General features: G+C 41.2%; 2 protein-coding genes across 9 annotated transcripts in view; both read right to left on the bottom strand.

The window, feature by feature from the left end:
- Window positions 1-2785, bottom strand: part of NFKBIZ (NFKB inhibitor zeta) — a 31631-nt gene extending 28846 nt beyond the window's left edge. Inside the window, exons 1-2 of one of the 2 annotated variants that reach the window (XM_059888399.1) lie at window positions 2374-2785; window positions 455-522 (exon numbers count right to left, since the gene is read on the bottom strand). The gene's annotated coding sequence lies outside the window, so the exon portion shown is untranslated. The remainder of the gene's footprint in view (window positions 1-454; window positions 523-2373) is intronic. The other variant, XM_059888428.1, reaches the window with a different exon arrangement.
- A 3701-nt stretch (window positions 2786-6486) lies between these two features.
- Window positions 6487-20442, bottom strand: part of NXPE3 (neurexophilin and PC-esterase domain family member 3) — a 55160-nt gene continuing 41204 nt past the window's right edge. For 5 of the 7 annotated variants that reach the window (XM_024990032.2, NM_001081529.2, XM_005201233.5 and 2 more), the window contains 2 exon segments: window positions 11211-11417; window positions 6487-7999 (listed from right to left, as the gene is read on the bottom strand). In XM_024990032.2, the coding sequence (XP_024845800.1) occupies window positions 7449-7999; window positions 11211-11417 (758 nt within the window). In that variant the 3' untranslated portion in view covers window positions 6487-7448. 7 annotated transcript variants of the gene reach the window in all.

Here is a 20442-nt window from a genome sequence, read left to right as displayed (position 1 = left end):
TAGTTTGGAAGGAAAGTGTTTTACCTCATAGTCTGTCTCAAATTAAAGGAACAGGAAGTGCTTTAATCAGAAACCACGTATGCTAGCTCTAATGACGGGCTTCACCAAAACTGTATGGAGCATGGTACTCTCTAAGTCTGTGAGATTACATAACCCCGAAACTGCCAGTCATCAGAGAGCTGAATTCCCCTCTTAGATATATGCATGAGTCTTCCTCTTGTGGAAAATAGTGGAAATTCAAATTGGTTAAAAAGATGCTGAACCACCAAAAAAAAAAAAAATTCTTAGTTCACAAGAAATCACAGTAAAACGCCTAAAAAGTTCATAATAACTTTGAGGCAAGTTCAAAAATCCAAGAATCACAGAAACTTTAGAAAACATCCCACTGCCCACTTTGACTACATCAGTCAAGACCCAGGTAACATCTGGAATGAGGATTATCAACCTTTCTCACCATCAGGAGTTCAGCATCAGGCCAAGAAAGCCAAAAGGTGAAGCCAGCCTCCTGATCTTCCTGTTAACCTGGGGAGAAAATCAAGAGGCCACCAGATCAGTGTCAGCTTAGAGCCAAAGGGAAATGGCTTTCTCAGGAGCAGTTCACCCTGGATCCCAGAATCATTAGAAAATCTTCCCTCTCAGCAGGGCTCTCCGCAGGTCTTTAACATCTGAGAGGACTTTTTTTTTTGTTTCTGGACTCCTTTCAGTACAAAACAGAATGATAGAGGCTTGCCTCAATGAGGAAAGGTCAGAAGTTGGACCACTAACTTGTGCTGAGCATGGTCATCACCTCCCTGCAAGGACGGATAGTGCTGATCGCTGACCATGATATTTTGCTGTGCACCCACGTCTTTTTTTCCCTTTTTCCGCTGTGTTGCGCACCTTGAGGGAATCTCAGTTCCTCCACCAGGAATTTAATTGAGGCTCCCCCCCACCCCCCCTCCCCGGCATTAAAAGCCTGGAATCCTAACCACTAGGCCACCAGGGAACCCCTGTGGGCCCACTTCTTGTGCTAACTCTTCCCAGACTGTCTCTTCTATAGCATCTGTACCCTGTACCCTAACCAACTGTGTCTTTAGCCAAAGCAAATGATATTATAATGAGGGGGTGGGGAGATGTGGACCAGACACTGTGCTCTGAAGCCAAATAAAAAGACTTTAGGGTCATCTGAACATTTAGATGATCTGTGTGGCTGATCTGCTCTATCAAGGATTGTGGCTGCTGCTGCTGCTAAGTCGCTTCAGTTGTGTCGGACTCTGCGACCCCATAGACAGACGGGAGCCCACCAGGCTCCATCGTCCCTGGGATTCTCCAGGCAAGAACACTGGAGCAGGTTGCCATTTCCTTCTCCAATGCATGAAAGTGAAAAGTGAAAGTGAAGTCACTCAGTTGTATCTGACTCTTAGCGACCTCATGGACTGCAGCCTACCAGGCTCCTCCGTCCATGGGATTTTCCAGGCAAGAGTACTGGAGTGGGGTGCCATTGCCTTCTCCGCAAGGATTGTGGAGGGTGGTGAATAAGCCTCGGAAATTTTTCTCTCCTTCTACTGTCTAAACAACTTACTGACAAGAGAGGCAAAAAAAAAAAAAAAAAAACCACCCCAAAACAAAAATTTATCCCACCTGATCACTAATGTATTTCTTTAGATGCCAGATTTAAAGTGAGGGAATATATATTACCAAGTGCTTAAAATTTATGTAATAAATGTCGTCCTCTGAGACACCCCACCTCATGATGGCCAGCCAGTTCACTAATACTCATGGAGAGACTTTCAATCCATCCTACCTAGAAATGCATTTTTATTCATACAAAATCCCAGAGTGTAATAGATTTGAAGGAACCGCCAAGTTATCAAACTTCAACGTTTCCTTCATTCATAAAATTGGTAATGCGTGTCTTTCATTTTACAAAGGTAACTTAAGAATTACAAACTATACAACATTTTGACCTATTCAGAAAAATTTTTCCATAAAGATATAGCTCTATGCCTACCCTTGGTGAGAAATATACCACTAAACCCACACTCAAACCTCCTGGGAGACTGCTACCCAGGAGTATCATAGTTGTACTTCACTGGCTAACTAAATGTTTGTACATTAGTTTTATGATACTTTCATCACCCATTCTATCCACCTCCTCCATCAGCATCTTAGTCTTTCCTGGCTTCAAAAAGAACAGACATAATCCATAGTCATCACCAAACTAAAAAGACATCCCAGATTGTCCTTCCCCAAAATACCTGCCCCCTAATATTTTGCCCCCAAACAAGTATCAGAAAGTGACTCCAAAGTAAAGAATCTGGATATGGGAAAAAGAAAAAAAAATCATCATTTAAGAGACTTTTTCATACTAAATATCAAATAATAAAAATATACCTTTGTGTTTGAAGAGTCAAGTCATACAAATACGTAAAGGCAAATCAACTGTTTCCAGCTGTAATCAGCGATAATAACCCAAGTACGTGAGAGCATGAGAAAGATGATCAGTTTCCTTTTGAGGTTACATGATAAGCAGCAGCAGCAGCAGTTAAGCAGCCTTTTTCTCTAAGAACTCGGTGTCTGACCTCTTGGCTGGAGGAGGCCAGCCCCTCTCCTGGCCCCCTTTATAGCGTTGGCTTGCTGCTCACTGCTCTAGAAAGGGATGGGGGCGGGGGAAGCTAAGGAACAGTTTTCTAAAATACAGAACACGGTCAAACTCTCATTCGAAAGGGGCTGCGTGGGCACAGAGGAGGGGCAGAGGAGGCAGGAAGGGAGCAGCAAGGACTCAGTTCGTGGACTTTTTTTCTGCACCCTGGAAATTCCCAGGCCAGAAAGGTACTGACCCAAGTCACGGACATTCCCCTCAAGGGCAGGCTCCAAGACCTGGACTGGAACTGCGCAGAGGAATCAGAAACAGATTTATGAATAAAACGTTTTTCTTGGGGATGCCTTTTGAAAATGTCTCAGTGAAGTTACAGCCGGGCATTAGAGTTACCTCCTTAAATCCACCTTCTCTTTTTCTTTGGCTTTTTTTGAACAGCCCCCTAAATGGGTCGGGGCAGGGAGGGGGGAAACGGGGGTGCTTTCTACAACCGAGCCCTTCAAACACAGCAGTCAGAAAGCAGTGTCCCTATTGTGTGCCTTAATTGACAAACTAAAGGACAAGGAATCAGATGTAAGTAAAACAGAGTTCCTCTAACACAAAAATTTTCATGTGGAATGAATTTAAACAATGAACTATTAGGCAACTCTGAAAGGATTTCTTCTAGGACGTTTGGTTTCACTGTGGCTTTTTTTCTTTAGGGATACTTTCTACTGTCATCTCTGTATTGCCACCCCACACCCACCCCGCAGTGTTACAATCCAGCTTTAGAATCAGACAGGAAATGTCTGGTTCTCCAACAGGAATGGGCATCTAGACCTAAACTCCAGAAGGTCTTCAAAGCTTTAAGACAGCAGAGCTTGAAAGAAGCTGACTTCCTCTCATCTCAGGAAGAATGTGTGAGTGTGTGTGTGTTTGAGTGTGTGGACACGAGCACACTCAGTTGCTCAGCCGTGTCAGACTCTTTTGTGACCCCATGGACTTTAGCTCTCCAGGTTCCTCCGTCCATGCGATTTCCCAGGCAAGAATACTGGTGTGGGTTGCCATTTCCTCCTCCAGGCGATCTTTCCCCCTCAAGGATCCAACTGTCTCCTGCATCAGCAAGGGGGATTCTTTACCACTGAGAATAAAAAGCAAAATATAACACACTTAAGTTCACACTTTCTTTAAAAAGTTAAACTGTAAGTGCACTTTTGAGACAAAGTGAAATTGAAGTGTATTTTGTGCCCTTGTACCTTCTGTATCCCCCAAACCGCTGCCCTGGACCATCCTCTTGTTTTCTACCACCCCCCACCTCTCCCAGGGTTCCTACGCACCCCTTGCACTCTGGGACTGCAGTTTCACTTTCAAAGAGAAAAAAAGCACATATCTTAGTCATTTATTGCACACTGAGCAGTCAGACAAAAGCACTCCACTGTAGGCATAAACCCTGGAGAGAATACTGCTAACATAAAAGAAAGAATACACTTAAAAGTGGATTTATGGCATGAGCAACAAGCTAAATCTGCGAAGATAATGCTAATGCTGAGCAGCTTTTTGGGGGGCAGGGAGGACCGAAGGCTCAGAAGGGGCAGGTCTTATTTCTGCTGTTTCCCTTGGGTATTTATTTCCGAATTCTTTCTGAGTAACTGCTATTTCCTTTAATATAGCCAGGAAACAGACTCACCTCTGGTATCTAACACACAGATATAGAGGCTTACCTTCTACGTGCTTGTCAAGCACCCTGATGTATCACTTAATACCTGAAGCTGGGAAGTATCAGTCAATTGGTATTTAATAAAATGATGGTTGTTCAGAATGGTAAAAAAAAAAAAAAAAAAAAAAGGATCATATTGAAACACCAAACATATTTGCTTGGTGAAAAGTTACTCTTAACTTTCATAGGATATAATTTGCATAGAAAGGCTTTATTATGGAGTCTCCCTTTCACAAGTAGCATGGAATCAATCATTTGAGTTCTAGAATATTAGAAGACCCACTAAATGAAGTTAACACTGTCTTTCCAAAATAAAAATCAGTATTTTAACCCACTGTTTATATATATATATATATATAGGGCATGGCAACCCACTCCAGTATTCCTACCTGGAGAATCCTCATGGACAGAGGAGCCTGGTGGGCTACTGTCCTCGGGGTCACAAAGAGTCAGAAACAACTGAGCGACTAAGAACACACACATACATAAACTATATATAAACCACTGTTTTAATATTTTATTATAAACCTGAATGGCCAAGCTATGTATATAATGATATTACTCAGCTAAACTGTTATAGACTTTTATAATTAAGTCATGAAAACATGGAAAATATTTATATGTTAAATTTAAAAAGATACAAATCACATGTTCTCTGTGATTACAGCTATGTGATTTAAAAAAACTAGAAGAAATCAAACCAAATTGCTAATGCTCATTGCATTCAGATGGTAGAATTATGGACCCTATCCATAAGTTTTCTTCTAGATTTCATAATTTTTTATATTGGGTTAGCTAAAAAGTTCATTCAGGTTTTTCCATGGCCAACTCAATATTTAACATCCTTTATACTTACAATGGAAAATATATATTTAAAGTATTAAAATATTATTTGATTGGCATGCTAACAGTCACAACTCTGTGGTATTGGCTTAAGTTAAACTTTTTAGAAGAAATTAAAATATTGTATCTAGAAATGGCCTAGGTAATATTCCAAACTCTGCACTTAGGCTTTTTTTTAAATTTCCACATGAGTGTAGAAAGACAAATTAGAAGGAGGGCAGAATGAATGAGCATACTTTAAGAAACTGTATCATCAAATCTTTAGGACATAATGTCACTAAATCAAAAAATAACTAGATGAGGTCACATGAAATCATTTATACAAACAAGTAGCATCACTCCAAAGCTCCGGAGGGGCAGTGAAAATTGAAATTCTCCTAGGAAGACATGACTCAGCCTTCCCCAGTGACACTTGAGAAAATGCTCCAAAGTTCTTTCATGAAAAATAAAACTTTACGAAGTCCAAAAAGTTCCTGTTGAAAAGGGCTATGGACTGTCATGCACCTTAGTTCAAATCCAAACTCAAGTTCTTCATCTATAAAATGGAGCTAATATTGCCTACATTATTAGATCCTAGTCAGAATTAAATGTTATGGGGAAAGCCCCTAAAATAAGACAAAAAGATATTATTTTCTTAGTTCTATCTTCCCTCTTCCCTTGGTGTTTCTCAAAATGTAGACTACCACCATTGCATCAGAATCCTCGGATGTCTGCCACTAAGGCTGACTCCACAATTTTCTGCATTTTGCTCAAATAAATGATCATTAAACACTCTAAAGCTTAAAGACCATTAAAATTCAACTATATTAATATATTTAACTACCTGGTCTACTTCAGACTCGGAAAATAATTTAAAATTATATTTATTTATTTTACAAACTTGAAGCTGGCCCTCAAGGCTAGGAAAGGAAGATCTCAGTATCTCTGTTTTAAGTTAAAAACTCAGATTCTTTGACCCATTCTTCTGAGTGTATTTTTTAATGCATTAGGCATTTTTCTTCATTTCTGAAGCCTCCCGTTTCTTCACATGTTCCTTTGTTATTGTTCAGTCGCCAAGTCGTATTTAACTCTTCACAACCCCATGGTCTGCAGCACACCAGGCTTCCTTGTCCCTCACCATCTCCCGGAGTTTACCCAAAGTCATGTCCATCACATGTTCCTTTAGGGATAAATAAAACTAGGCTCTATGTGGTTTAAAAAGAAAAGAGGACTAAGTGGTCACAAATCAACTTAAACTTATTTAAAATTAATAAGATAAAGACAGTCAAGTAAAATTGATAATTCAATTATTTTAAGGTAGCCAGTAAGAATAGCACCTTTTACTTCCAAACATAAGTATTACCTTATGCCCAAATCAACCCTTCACAGGTTTCAATATATAAATTTAATCTTTAATTAGATTTTAATTTCTAATTTGGGTATGCAATTCAAAATAACAACCAAAAAAGAAACACTCGGTATTGCTAGAAATAATTTGCACAACTTTATAACAAACAATAGCAATCTTTACATAAAAGTCAATTCTTAAAACCCTTGAACTTCAGAACACAAAAATAAAGCTGCCTTTATATATTTTCCCTTTCAGTTCCAAAAGTGGCTATTTTAGAATAAGTATTCATCCTTAGCTGAATCAAGTAACAATCACCCAATACAAATATCAATTATATATATACTGCTTTCATCTTTCCCTTTTGCTTCTTTTCCAGATTAAAGTAGGACACTGTAAATATTCTCATTAGAAAGTTCTGACCAAGGATACCAGCCTTTTCAAGTAATTCAGAAAAAAACTGGATCATCAAAAGAAACTCTTGAGACACAGCTGTCTTCAGTGTGTTACAGGAGCCACTGACTGCAAGCCTTGGGTTAAATTCACCTCCACTGAAGATGGACCAATTATGCTATTCATGCAAATATGCTCCTTTACCAGATAAACTACAAACACTCCACTGCCAACCAAACTTGCCCCTTACTTAGGTCAGAACATTTTTCACACTTTATAGCACAGTAATATCCCCTGCCAAGAGAAGCTAGTTCAGACACATTCATTAGTATCTTTGGTTACAAGGGCAGTATAATGTGTATATGCTGTTAATAATGGTTCACCCGTGGCTAAGTCAAGATAGGAAAAAAATCCTATAGGTAGATATAAGTGTAATCTGTATTTTCCAAGCTCCTTACAATGATTATATAAAGTCCAGCTCCTTTCTAAATTTTCAGTACATATAGAAGCCATCTCTCCATGGGGCCACCTATGTAAAAAAGTTTATCTTTTTGTAGTGCAGGTGAAAGAGAAGGTCACTGAAAGCGATTCCTCCAGTCCCCTCTGGCAGGCTAGGTCTCCAAGGGGCACACAAAGGACAAGAACATGTCCACTTGGTTCTTCACAATAACTTCATCTGGATGTAACTTGTGGGGTAGATAATGGGCCAGGGTCATCTCCCAGGCATCAACAAGATACACTCCAACCCCTGAGAACATCTTCCGAAGGATGGTGTCCAGCTGAAAGTTATACCAGTCGCTGTTGAAAAGGCTAATCTCAGGTCCCAGCTCTTGGACATTGGCTGTCCGGATGACTACCACAGTCTTAGGGCTTCGGTCCAGGAGCTGGACCACAGCCCGACGGATGTTTCTGAGCCGCCGAATATACACTTCCAAGGGGAAGGTGCTGAAATGAGACCACACAGCTATGGCAACCACTGTGTTCTTCCCTCCCACGATGCCATTCAGCTCATTAGCCACATAACGGAGGTCACTGCTAAAGACGGTCGTGAAGCGGATGGGTGGACCATGGCAGCGGTATTTGAGCAGGATGTTGTGCTTCTGGTCCACTGCCAGGAATGGACCCACATTCTTGGGGCTACCCAAGTTAAACTCCACTAAATCTGAAACAAGGAAAAGTCAGACTCATAAGAATGGTTAAACAAAGCCATATACTTTTATTATCCTTTAGTTAGTGGCTTCAAAGAACAACTTTTTTTAATAAAAGTATAACAACAATGGGGAGAGAGGTGGGAGGGAACATCTGTATACCTATGGCTCATTCATGTTGCTGTCTGGCAGAAACCAACAGAATTCTACAAAGCAATTATCCTTCAAATAAAAAAGAATTTTTTTTAAAGTAAAACAACAAAAAGGTACAAATGTAAACACTTACTTCACTTCACCTTGGCACCTCTCCCCAGCTTCAATGGACCTTTATTCTAACATATTTATTAAGTCACTCCATAAGCAAGAAATTACAAGTAATATCATCAGCAGTAGATTCTAGACCTCAGAAGTAAAATAACCTGTTTACCTCTAACTGTTAGGCCAAGAAATCTTCCTGTTTGTATTGACTGACTGTTGATATCTAAACATCAATTTGACATTTACACATTATTGTTCTAACAGATAAATATTTCTTCCAGGTCAAGAACTATAACTTCGGCTTTTTAACAAACACATAACAGTAACCAAATACCTCTTTTTATAATAAGCAAAAGAAAAGAAGCAACCTTGCTTCTTCTGACTTTCAATTTCACCCTATGCATGGAAAACTCTGTTAATGTCTTAGAAAACTTCTCTCTGTGTCGTAACAAAGACAGCAGCACAAATTAGAATTCCCTTCACTCCCTCCCCTTTATCTAAGTTGGGTTTCCAAGGCCAGCTCCTCTGATGATTCCAGGAATCAGTGATAATCCTCCCTCATTACCCCTAAAAGAAGCTGTATAATTCACAGATGAACATTGACCCCATGAGGAAAAAGGATTTGTCTCATATCCCTAAAGAGTCCTACAAGTGCCTTATACAGACCAGATTAAATAGCCATTGGCAACCCAACTGAATTAACATTGCCTAAGCATCTATTCCAGAGAAGGCAATGGCACCCCACTCCAGTGTTCTTGCCTGGAGAATCCCAGGGACGGGGGAGCCTGGTGGGCTTCCGTCTATGGGGTCGCACAGAGTTGGACACGACTGAAGTGACTTAACAGCAGCAGCAGCAGGCATCTATTCTGTGCCAGCACTAATGTATTATAAGCCAGCAAGGCAGGACTTCCCTCGTGGTCCAGTGGTTAAGATTCTACCCTTCCACCAAAGGAGACAGGAGTTGTATCCCTGGTGGCAGAACTAAGATCCCACATGTTGCATGGCATGGCCAAAAAGAAAAAAAAAAGAAAGTAAATAATAAATTAGTTTCCTAGCTTAAAAAAAAAAAAGTCAGCAATGCTCAGATGGATAAGTCACAGTCCTTGCCTTCAAGGAGTTTACAGTCAATTCTGAAGAAGTAACATCAAACTATAATTGTCCCATATTATTTACTTTTAAGGGTTAAAGTTAAGGTTTCACTTTTTTTCCATGAGGTCCCACCCAGGCTCTTCTAGAATCTCATACCTCATTCTCCTTACTACTTAGCATTTGGCCTCAATTAAATTGCATAAAAGCTCAATTTACCATTCTTTCTTCAGATTAAGATCAAGCACTGACACAAGGCTTTATCAGGCAAAAATCTGTCTGCAAAGGCTACAGTGGAAAATGAACAAGACACTCAATGCGATCACTGCTATTAAAGGAAATACCAAGCTCATTAGAACTTAAGAACCAAGCAAATACCGACTGCTGGAAGGCTCTGCCTGGTCAGCACCAAACTGTGCCTAGCATCATGCCATACAAATGGTTTCCCTTCTCCTGCTTAACTTGTCTTTTATGAACTAGAACTCTGCTATGTCTGTTTCAATTTTTTTTTAAATAAGCAAATCAAAATCATAATTAATTTTCTACTTATGGGGGTCATATCTACTTCCTCCTTTCCTTCAAATGAAACTTGAAACTAAGTTGATATAATAAACAGAAGAGAAAAATGAAAAACACCACACACAACCACTCACAACTGTGGAATTTTGTTTTGTGAAAAGTCCTGTCCATAAACAGCCATCAAAAATGGTACAGATGAACTTATTTGCAAAGTAGAAATAGAAACACAGATGTTAGAGAACAAACTTACAGATATTAAGGAGGGATGGGGGAGTGGAATGAACTGGGAAACTGGGATTGACATATATACACTACCTGTGTAAAATAGATAATTAGTGATAATAGATAATAAAATAGATAGTAAACTTAATAGATAATAAAATAGATAACTACTGTATAACACAGGGAACTCTGCTCAGTGCTCTGTGGTGACCTAAATGGGAATGAAATCTAAAAAAAGAGGGGATATGTGTACATGTATAGCTGATTCACTTTGTTGTACAGTAGAAACTAACACAACATTGTAAATCAACTATATTCTAATAAAAATTAATTTAAAATGAAAAAAAAAAAAAAACAACACATTTCCCACAAAGCTGTTCGTCAGCTCTGTAAACTCTAAGCAGGGTTTTCAGTCCTGCTGCCCTGGATCCGCCCCTCCTCGCTCTATCCACACCCTTTCTGGGAAGAGGAAAAGGCCTCCTGAGAATAAGGGACGGCCCTCCGATAAGCAGGGTTTTATTCCAAGTCTGAAGAGCTGCCCAGAGCCCAGCCGTGAGACCAGGAAGCTAAGAAGGCTGGACTGGCCAGACTCCCTTGGTGAGAGGCAGCTCATCTCAGAGTCACACAGCGACCACCCAATGGGTGACACGGGGACACTCTGTTGCCTGGATGCAGTAAATTGGACTACAGTTTGTCTGACTCCTTCCACTTAAATCTGTTATAAACTTGGAGTAGGACCAAACAGAACTAGAAGAGAAACAACAGGAAATGTTCACTTCCATTTCACAGCCTAGACTGTCAGAAGGGTGTCACCTCACACCTGTGAGGTGAGTGTCCAGCACCTTATCGCACACTTGGAGAAACGAAGCCCTGAGAAGCAGATGACTCGTCCAGGGTCACACGGCTTGTCAGTGCTTTGAACTGCAACAGGCAGCCAGAGCTTTCGTTGATGCATGCCAGCCCCACCACTGGTCAGAAACTATCACTCATCTCTCCAGCATCAGGACTCGCCTTTAGTCCTTCGGAGAAGTCAGTTTTCCCTCATCTGATGCCTTTCTGCAGGCACCAGACTGGGTCTGCTTATTTCAGAGCTGGATCTTGTGTGTATGGGAGTTATGAAACAAAAAGCAAAGTACCAACCTGGAACAAACGTAGTGAGGTATTCAAACCATTGCCTGATTGTCGAGTCACCAAACAAGTACACCACTTTTCTCTGTAAGCATTCTGTAATGTTGTCAGGGTCATTAAACTGGCGCATCTTAAATCTCCTGGGCCTCCACTGATCTTTGTAATAATAACCAGAAGGAAAAGTTCCTAAGCCTTGAGATAGTTCTAGGCTGTTGGTTTCTGAAAGAAAAAAAGATATTCTGAAATTCTCTTCCAACAAGTCATACATAAAAAATGTTTCAAGTTAAAACACAATTATGCTCCTATGTTTGTTAGCCTGCTGACAACCTCCGGCTGTCACATCTCAAAGAAATCCCAGACTTTCCCTCTCCTACAAAAAGTTCTGCTTTGCACAAAAATAGGAAGATCTAAAATGGGTGTGAGGATGTTTGTGGACAGAAGGGGAAAGGGGACGTTGACCATTCCCTCTGATGAAGCATGTTTTTCTCAAGATAAAAGCAGGCAAAAACCAAGGAAATGTGTAGATCTAAGCACTATCTGGGGTTACGGCTCACCCAAATGCCTGCGAGGCAAGTAACAACTTAAATTCACATTTATATATGCATGGCAGTATTAGTCCTTAATGTTTCTCAGCTCATTCAAAAGTTTCGATCAATGGGTCCCACAATCAAATATTAACTCAGAAAACCATCACTGAACACAGAAAACAAACCACTGACACAAGGTCTAAAGAATTACTCTCCACAACACAAAAGGTTCAAAAGTCCTTATACACAATGAAAAATAGTAAAATTGCATCAGGGACTTCTCTGGGGGTCCAGTGGCTAAGACTCCCAATGCAGGGGGCTGGGGTTCCATCCCTGGTCAGGGAACTAGATCTAGATCTCACATGCCTCAACTAAGATCCAGTGTGGCCAAATTAAAAAAAAAAAAAATTGCATCAGCAGTGTGTACTCATGCTTGTAGCGTAGTTACACATGATCACACAAGCATCAGGACACCTTTCACAGTGACAGTCAACACCCTTCTTACCAAACACCTCCCTCAGAAAATGCCACTGGAATTTTTCAGTGGAAACAGAGCACTTTACATGCTTCAACAGGGATGCCTAATATTTCCTGCACGTTTACTCTGCACCAGACACTGTTCTGAGCAATTAAATGTATTCTCTCATCGGACGCTCACGATCACCCTTCAAGATAGGTCCTACCTTTCAAAACAGTTAAGTAACTTGACCTCAGTTCCAGAGCCAGGAAGTAGCAAAGTCAGGATCTAATCCAAGCAGGTGAGCCCCCAAGTCCATGCTCTTAACCACTGTGTTATATCACTTCCCAAAACAAGATGTCTGTGGATACCAGCCATTTTCTTTTAGGCTTTTTTCTGGAAAAGTGTACATTTATTCATTTCTAACGCTTATTATTCAAGTTTATAATCTTCCAAAAACCACCAATCATTTTGTATCACTCCCTTATACACCCCAAGGTTCAAATCTTGATCATAATCCAGCAATTCTATAGTCTCACCTGTTTAACCACAATTCAAAATCCAAGTGCTCATATGACTTAGAAATTGAAATTTAAGTAAGTTTCCTACTCATGACTATTTTCAGCTTCTTTGATTTTTTTATCAAAAAAAAAAAAAAATTCTACCTCCTTCCAATGCCTATCTGCTCGCTCCAGTTCATTTTTTCTTTTCTTTATCTATTTATGGCAGTGCTGGGTCTTCGCTGCTGCAGGGGCCTTTCTCTAGTTGTGGCTCCTGGACTCTGGAGCACAGGCTCCACAGTTCTGGTGCATACAGGCTCAGCTGCCCCTGTGGCATGTGGGGTCTTCCCACAACAGGGACTGAACCCATGTCTCCCGCACTGGCAGGTGGGCTCTTTCATAGTGAGCCACCAGGGAGGCCCCTTCTTTGACTTCTTGATATTATCTATATTACTCAAAGTTATTTTGGTTTTATTCCCTTCAAAGAAGATGCCCTATTTGACAGGGGCATATTTAATCCTTTTTCTTAGGCATCTGCAAATTCTTTGCAGGTTCAAGGTCTCAATTGAAAAGCAAACAGCATTATAAATGCTTTTTTGGCAAACGTGACTATCAAAGAAAACTGGGGGGTAGGGTAAATGTTTGGCTTATTCAAAAGCAATTTCTCAACATGCTACTAAATGAGGCATTGCCATGTCATCTCATCTTGCCCAAAGTTCCTTATTATATCAACACATCAAGGTTGCACAGGCCAGAGAACACACCTGGGGCCCAAAGAAAATATCTACTGGAATGGGGATCAAAAGTGATTTTAAAGTCACAATTTTTGCTAGGTTAAGTTAGTATACTCAGCTATTCTGTGTCAAGTAAGTGTTACAAAGAAACATGTATATCACACCGGAAACAATTACCATTTCCATTCAAATGTTAATTATATTTACTATCAGAGTTAAGTCAAGCAAAGCAAATCAATTACTGAACCTCACATTAATTCTTTAAACATGCAGCACTAGATAACAAAAGGTATTTTTAAAGAGGAATATGTGTACCTACATCGCCCTCTTATGGTCAACTGGGACAAAGACATTTCCCGACTAAATTTCAAGCAGTCTGAACTGTTTAAAAGGTCAGTGTTTCTCGGAGCTCAGAAAGAATTTTCACTTAAGCTGTACTGTATAAATGGAATAAAAATAATTTAAAAACATAACCGAGTCATTATTCAACTTTATGTTTATCTTGAACATTGATGGTGAAGGAAATTTATACGGAGGTGGTTGTAAGAGCAGACATAAAGATCTTTATGCAAAATCAGAAGGGATAGTTTTGATTATTTGCAAGTAAGGTCCCTACTTCTCTAAAATGTCTTGGCTTCTCTTTAAAAGCCCATAGCTTAAATTTTCCTCCAAAGAGCATCATTCCATATCATTCATTAGCCATAATAAGGGCTATCTGGGCCACGAATGGGACTAAATGAGAAAAATGGGCAGAGATAAATTTCCCTAAACCATTTAGAAAGAGCAGTATGAGAGGGACACTTGTGAAATAAGGGTAGGGATGTGTACGTACCAACATGGGTCCTTTTATTTTTCCGGCAGGGAATTAGAACTCAGGAGGGGAAAGAAGGACAAGACCAAGAAGAAATGGAGGCAATCAATTCCCTATCTAGGAACTCGAGCACAGGAGTGCCACCTCCGGGAGGTAAGGAATGAGGACACTGTGCTGAGCTGTCCGGCCACACCCCGTCCAGTGTTGGGAACTCGAGGAGTGCCTAGCTCCTTAGAGATCACAGTGGTTTGAGTTTTTACTGAACCTTGAATTCCCCCTACAAAACTTTAAGAATTTTTTTTTCTTTCTTTTCTCTAAAAGCTAAGCATCTTACACATGCTATCTGAGGTAGAAATACCTGTAGATTCAGAGAATGTTGAAAGGGACCTCAGAGAAAGCTAGTCCAAATATCTCTTAAAGGTAAAGAAAGCAAGTCAGAGTGACTTGCCAAGGTTTCTTAGGGAGCTGAGGAGATGGGTGATGGCAGAGGGGGCACCATTCATAGAGACCGCATTTTGTTACTGAAATGGTGGTAGGAGGGGGCTTCCTTTCCCCAAATGATACTAGGCTTGCTGGCTGTTATGTCTTGCCTGGGAAATCCCATAGGCAGAGGAGCCTGGCGGGATAGAGTCCATGCGGTTGCAAAATAGTCAGACACAAAGTTGAGACTAAACAAAAACGTGTAGGATACCAATCCTCTGATTTCCTAAGTTAACTGGACGTGGACCTTGGCTTCAGTTCAGTTCAGTCGCTCAGTCGTGTCCAACTCTTTGTGACCCCATGGACTGCAGCACGCCAGGCTTCCCTGTCCTTCACCAATTCCTGGAGCTTGCTCAAACTCACATCTATCAAGTCGGTGATGCCATCCAACCATCTCATTCTCTGTTGCCCCCTTCTCTTCCTGCCTTCAATCTTTCCCAGCATCAGGGTCTTTTCAAATGAGTCAGTTCTTCACATCAAGTGGCCAAAATATTGGAGCTTCAGCTTCAGCATCAGTCCTTCCAATGAATATTCAGGACTGATTTCCTTTAGGATGGACTGGTTTGATCTCCTTGCAGTCCAAGGGACACTCAAGAGTTCTCCAGCACCACAGTCAAAAGTATCAATTCTTCATCGCTCAACTTTCTTTATGGTCCAACTCTCACATCCATACATGACTACTGGAAAAACCATAGCCTTGCCTAGACAGACCTTTGCCGGCAAAGTAGTGTCTCTGCTTTTTAATATGCTGTCTAGGTTGGCCATAGCTTTTCTCCCAAGGAGCAAGTGGAGCATCTTTTAATTTCATGGCTGCAGTCACCATCGACAGTGAATTTGAGCCCAAGAAAATAAAGTCTGTCACTGTTCCCATTGTTTCCCCATCTATTTGCCATGAAGTGATGGGCCCAGATGCCATGAACTTCATTTTTTGAATGTTGAGGTTTAAGCCAGCTTTTTCACTCTCTTCTTTCATTTTCAAGAGGCTCTTTGGTTCCTCTTTGCTTTCTGCCATAAGGGTGGTGTCATCTGCATGTCTGAGGACCTTGGTTTACTGGGTTGTTGTGAAAATTCAATACTATGATATGCGAAAGTGCATTTTTCACTGCAAGGGGCTAAACTAGAGTGCTAGAAATACGCTGGATAGTCTATAAACACTCTATATCTTGATCTGGGTAGTAGTTGGTTAATTCATTTTCTATTGCTATGCAAGAAATCAACACAAACTTAATAGCTTAAAAACAAGGGGCAGACTTCCCTGGTGGTACAGTGGGTGAGACTCCTGCCAGTGCAGGGGACATAGGTTCTCTCGGGAAGATTCCACGTGCCATGGAGCAACTAAGCCCATGTGTCACAACTCCTGAGCCTGCACGCCTACAGCCAGTGCTCTGCAACAAGAGAAGCTACCACAGTGAGACGCCCGACGCCCGTGCACTGCAACAGAGAAGCCCCTGCTCACAACCAGAGAAAGCCCGTGCACAGCAACGAAGACCCAGCACAGCCAAACAATAAATACACAAAAATATAATAACTACATTTTACAACAAGGATTATTTATTTTCCCACAGTTCTGCAGGTCAGGAGTCTGGGCTGCGGTGTGGCAGGGTTCTCTGCTCAGGATCTCACAGGTGGAAATCAGGATGTCAGCAGGGCTGTGTTCCTTTCTGAAGGCTCTGGAGAAGAATCTGCTACCAAGTTCATTCAAATTGTTAGCTAAATTCAGTTCCTTTCAGTTGTCAGACTGAGTTTCTCATTTCCTTGCTAGTTGTTAACCAGGGAAGGGCCTTCAGCTCCTAGAAGCTGCCTACAGTCCTGGCCCAGTGGCCTCCTTCATCTTTAAAACCAGCAATGAAGAATCTCCGTCACCTGAAATCCTTCTCACACTTTCAATCTCTTTCTTCTAGAAGCACCAGGTCACTGTTAAGGACCTATATGGTTAGGTCAGATCGACCCAGGATAATCTCTCTCTCTCTTTTTAAGTCAACTTTGTCATACAACTGAAGGGCATGGATCACTGGGGAGTCACCCTACAAAGATATGTACAGACGTAAAACTCCATTGTGCTATATGCCTCATATCTGTGTGCTCTATTGCCTATAAGACAAATTTCAATAGAGAAAAACAATAGAAAGCTATAAAGATGTTGATATTTATTCTATTGTTATTAGATCTAGTTATATTCTAAACTTTGATTAAGCTCCCCCCAACACATGAGCTCTAGTTTAGTTGCTGATGACATTAGAAGCCATCAAAGTGCCTGAGACATTAGGCTAGTGGTCTGAGGACCACAATGCTGGTGCTTATAAAAATCCAGCAATAATTCTGACCCTGGAAAAGCCTGTCAGATGCTTGGCTTTAATAAGGTAGTCTGCTGCTACTGCTAAGTCACTTCAGTCGTGTCCGACTCTGTGCGACCCCATAGATGGCAGCCCACCAGGCTCCCCCGTCCCTGGGATTCTCCAGGCAACAACACTGGAGTGGGTTGCCATTTCCTTCTCCAATGCATGAAAGTGAAAAGTGAAAGTGAAGTCGCTCAGTTGTGTCCGACTCTTAGCGACCTCACAGACTGCAGCCTACCAGGCTCCTCCGTCCATGGGATTTTCCAGGCAGGAGTACTGGAGTGGGGTGCCATTGCCTTCTCCAATAAGGTAGTCTAGTCTAACTTAAAGTTATGTTTCTGTGCTCGAATTGTGTCCGTGCATGGGGGTGGCACTGGCAATCTCAAGCAATCCACAAGACTGCTTGAGGAGGAAAATCAATTAACTAAGGAATTGTTAATTCCACACATAGATAAGGAAATTCCCTGGCAGTCCAGTGGTTAGGATGCTTTCACTCTGTGACCAGGGTTTGAACTCTGGTACAGGAACTAAGCGGAGAAGGCAATGGTACCCCAATCCAGTACTCTTGCCTGGAAAATCCCATGGATGGAGGAGCCTGGTAGGCTGCAGTCCATGGGGTCGCTAAGAGTCAGACACGACTGAGCGACTTCACTTTCACTTTTCACTTTCATGCATTGGAGAAGGAAATGGCAACCCACTCCAGTGTTGGAGCCTAAAGAATCCCAGGGACGGGGGAGCCTGGTGGGCTGCCATCTATGGGGTCGCACAGAGTCGGACACGACTGAAGCAACTTAGCAGCAGCAGCAGGAACTAAGATTCTGCACACAGAGCAGTGAGACCAAAAGAGGAAAAAAAGAAAACAAAGATCCCACAAGCCTTGTAGCACAGTCAAAATAATAATAAATAAATGAATATCAACATGTCAAAGGGAAAATAAAATCTTCAAAGTATAGGATTCATAGGTGGAAATAATAAAAGTGGAAAGACTATGAGCCCTTCTATGGCCTCAGCAAAGAAAATACAAAATGGGCCTGAAATATCTTGTGGTGCCTTCAGAAAGTAAGGAAGAGCTAAAAAAAAAGAAAGAAAGAAAAGAAATAATTAATGAAAAGAATGAAAGCATTGTCAAAAGGGCACAGAGCCAAGCGAAAGAAGTTCCCAATTACCAAAACGGGAACAATCTGAACAATTGAATTGGATTATAATTCAAAGAAATAGTTGAAATAGTCATGAGCCTATACTGATGAAATTAACAAATGATAAAGAAGAGACAACTCTTCCTTACAAAAAAATTCCAATTACTAAATGTCTTTAGAAGGAGAGAGAGAGCAGATCACCATTAGAACACCACAGAAGTAACTGCTACTGGGAAGATCGGGTGATGAATGCTAAAGTTAGTAGATGAAAGTTTGAACAAAAACAGAATGTTTTACATAGTTTCTGTATTATTAATTTCCTGTGGCTGCTGTAACAAATTACCGCAAATTTAGTGGCTGAGAACAACACAAATTTATTCTCTTACAGATCTGACGGCCAGAACTCCAAATTCACTATCACCAGGCCAAAACTAAGCTGTGGGAAGAGCCACACTCTCTTTGGAGGCTCTAGGGAAGAATCTGTTTCCTTGCCTTTTCTAGAGCTGCATTCTGTGGCTCATGGTCCATTTCTCTGTTACTAAAGCCAAGGTCATGACATCTTCAAATCTCTCTCTGCTTCCATCTTCACATGGCCTTTTCTCTTCTGTAGGAAGCCTCCCTCTGCCTCCCTCTTAAAGTGACACTTGCGACTGCATTTAGGGCCCACTCAGATAATCCAGATACTCTCTCCCCAGCTCAAAAACCTTCACTTAGTCACACTGGCAAAGTTTCTTTAGCCATATAACATATTCTTTAGCCATATAACATATAACATCCACAAATTTGAGGGATTAGGATCTGGATATTTTTGAGGGTTTAAGATCTGGATATTTTGAGAGTCCCTTGGGCTACAAGGAGATCAAACCAGTCAATCCTAAAGGAAATCAACCCTGAATATTCATTGGAAGGACTGATGCTGAAGCTGAAGCTCCAATACTCTGGCCACCTAATGTAAAGAGTCGACTCACTGGAAAAGATCCTGATGCTGGGAAAGACTGAGGGCAGAGGAGAAGGGGATGACCAAGGAGATGAGAGGGTTGGATGGCATCACTGATTCGATGGACATAGGGTCACAAAGAGTCAGATATGACTGAGCAACTTAACAACAACAACAACATCTTTAGGGGCCATTATTTAGCCTATCACAGCCTCAAAGTATCTCCCCAGAATATCATGTAGATACAAAGATGAAAATAATTACAATGAAAATAGATACAATGGAAAACCTGGCAGACACCACTTAAACCAGGTGATCAAGGTATCATTAGTAATACATCTGGACATCATGTACCTCCGCAAAAGGATACAGCATCATTCCTGTCCTATTCCTCCCAAAAATGCATAACCTCATCCCACTCATAAGAAAACATTAAACAAACTCAAGTTCAGAGAGATTCTAAGAAATATCTGACCAGTGCTCCTCTGAAGTGTCAAGGTCATAGAAGACAAGAGTCTGAGGATCTGTCACAGTGGGAAGACTAAGGAAATGTACAACCAAATGCAATGTGGGGTCTGCACTGCATTCTGGAACCAAAAAATGGACATCTGTCAGAAAACTGATGGAATCCAAATAAAACCCAATAGTTTACTTAATAATGTTACATGGATGTTCCATTCTTATTTTTGTTAAGTGTTGTATGATTTCTTGGGCTTCCCTGGTAGCTCAGCTGGTAAAGAATTTGCCTGCAATGCAGGAGGCCGAAGTTCGATTCCTTGGTCAGGAAGATCCCTTGGAGAAGGGATAGGATACCCATTCCAGTATTCTTGGGCGTACCTGGTGGCTCAGACGCTAAAGAATCCACCTGCAATGCAGGAGACCTGGGTTCGATCCCTGGGTCAGGAAGATCCCCTGGAAAAGGAAATGGCAACCTACTCCAGTATTCTTGCCTGGAGAATCCTCATGGACAGAGAAGCCTGGAGGGCTACAGTCCATGGGATCGCAAAGTCAGACATGACTAAGCGACTAAGCACAGCTGTGATTTCTTAAGAAGTTAGTGTAAGGGGAAACTGGGTAATGTCTATACAGGAACTTCGTACTATTTCCACAACCCTTATTTAAGTCTCAAATAAACAGAAAACAAGACATTTTAAAAAGAAGACAAAGGGAATGACAGAATTAGGGAGGAAGGCAAGGAGGGACGGAAAAGGAATGAAACTAATAATGGGAGCCCTTCATTTAGGATCTTTGAGTGCCCTCTGCTGGTCACTAAGCTGAACATCGATGACATTCCCCCATGCTGGACTTTTTGTTATTACACAAAGT

Source organism: Bos taurus, chromosome 1, assembly GCF_002263795.3.
Source record: "Bos taurus isolate L1 Dominette 01449 registration number 42190680 breed Hereford chromosome 1, ARS-UCD2.0, whole genome shotgun sequence".
Lineage (NCBI taxonomy): Eukaryota > Metazoa > Chordata > Mammalia > Artiodactyla > Bovidae > Bos > Bos taurus.
The sequence above is the reverse complement of the archived record's forward strand: the minus strand, read 5'-3'. Positions and strand labels throughout refer to the sequence as shown.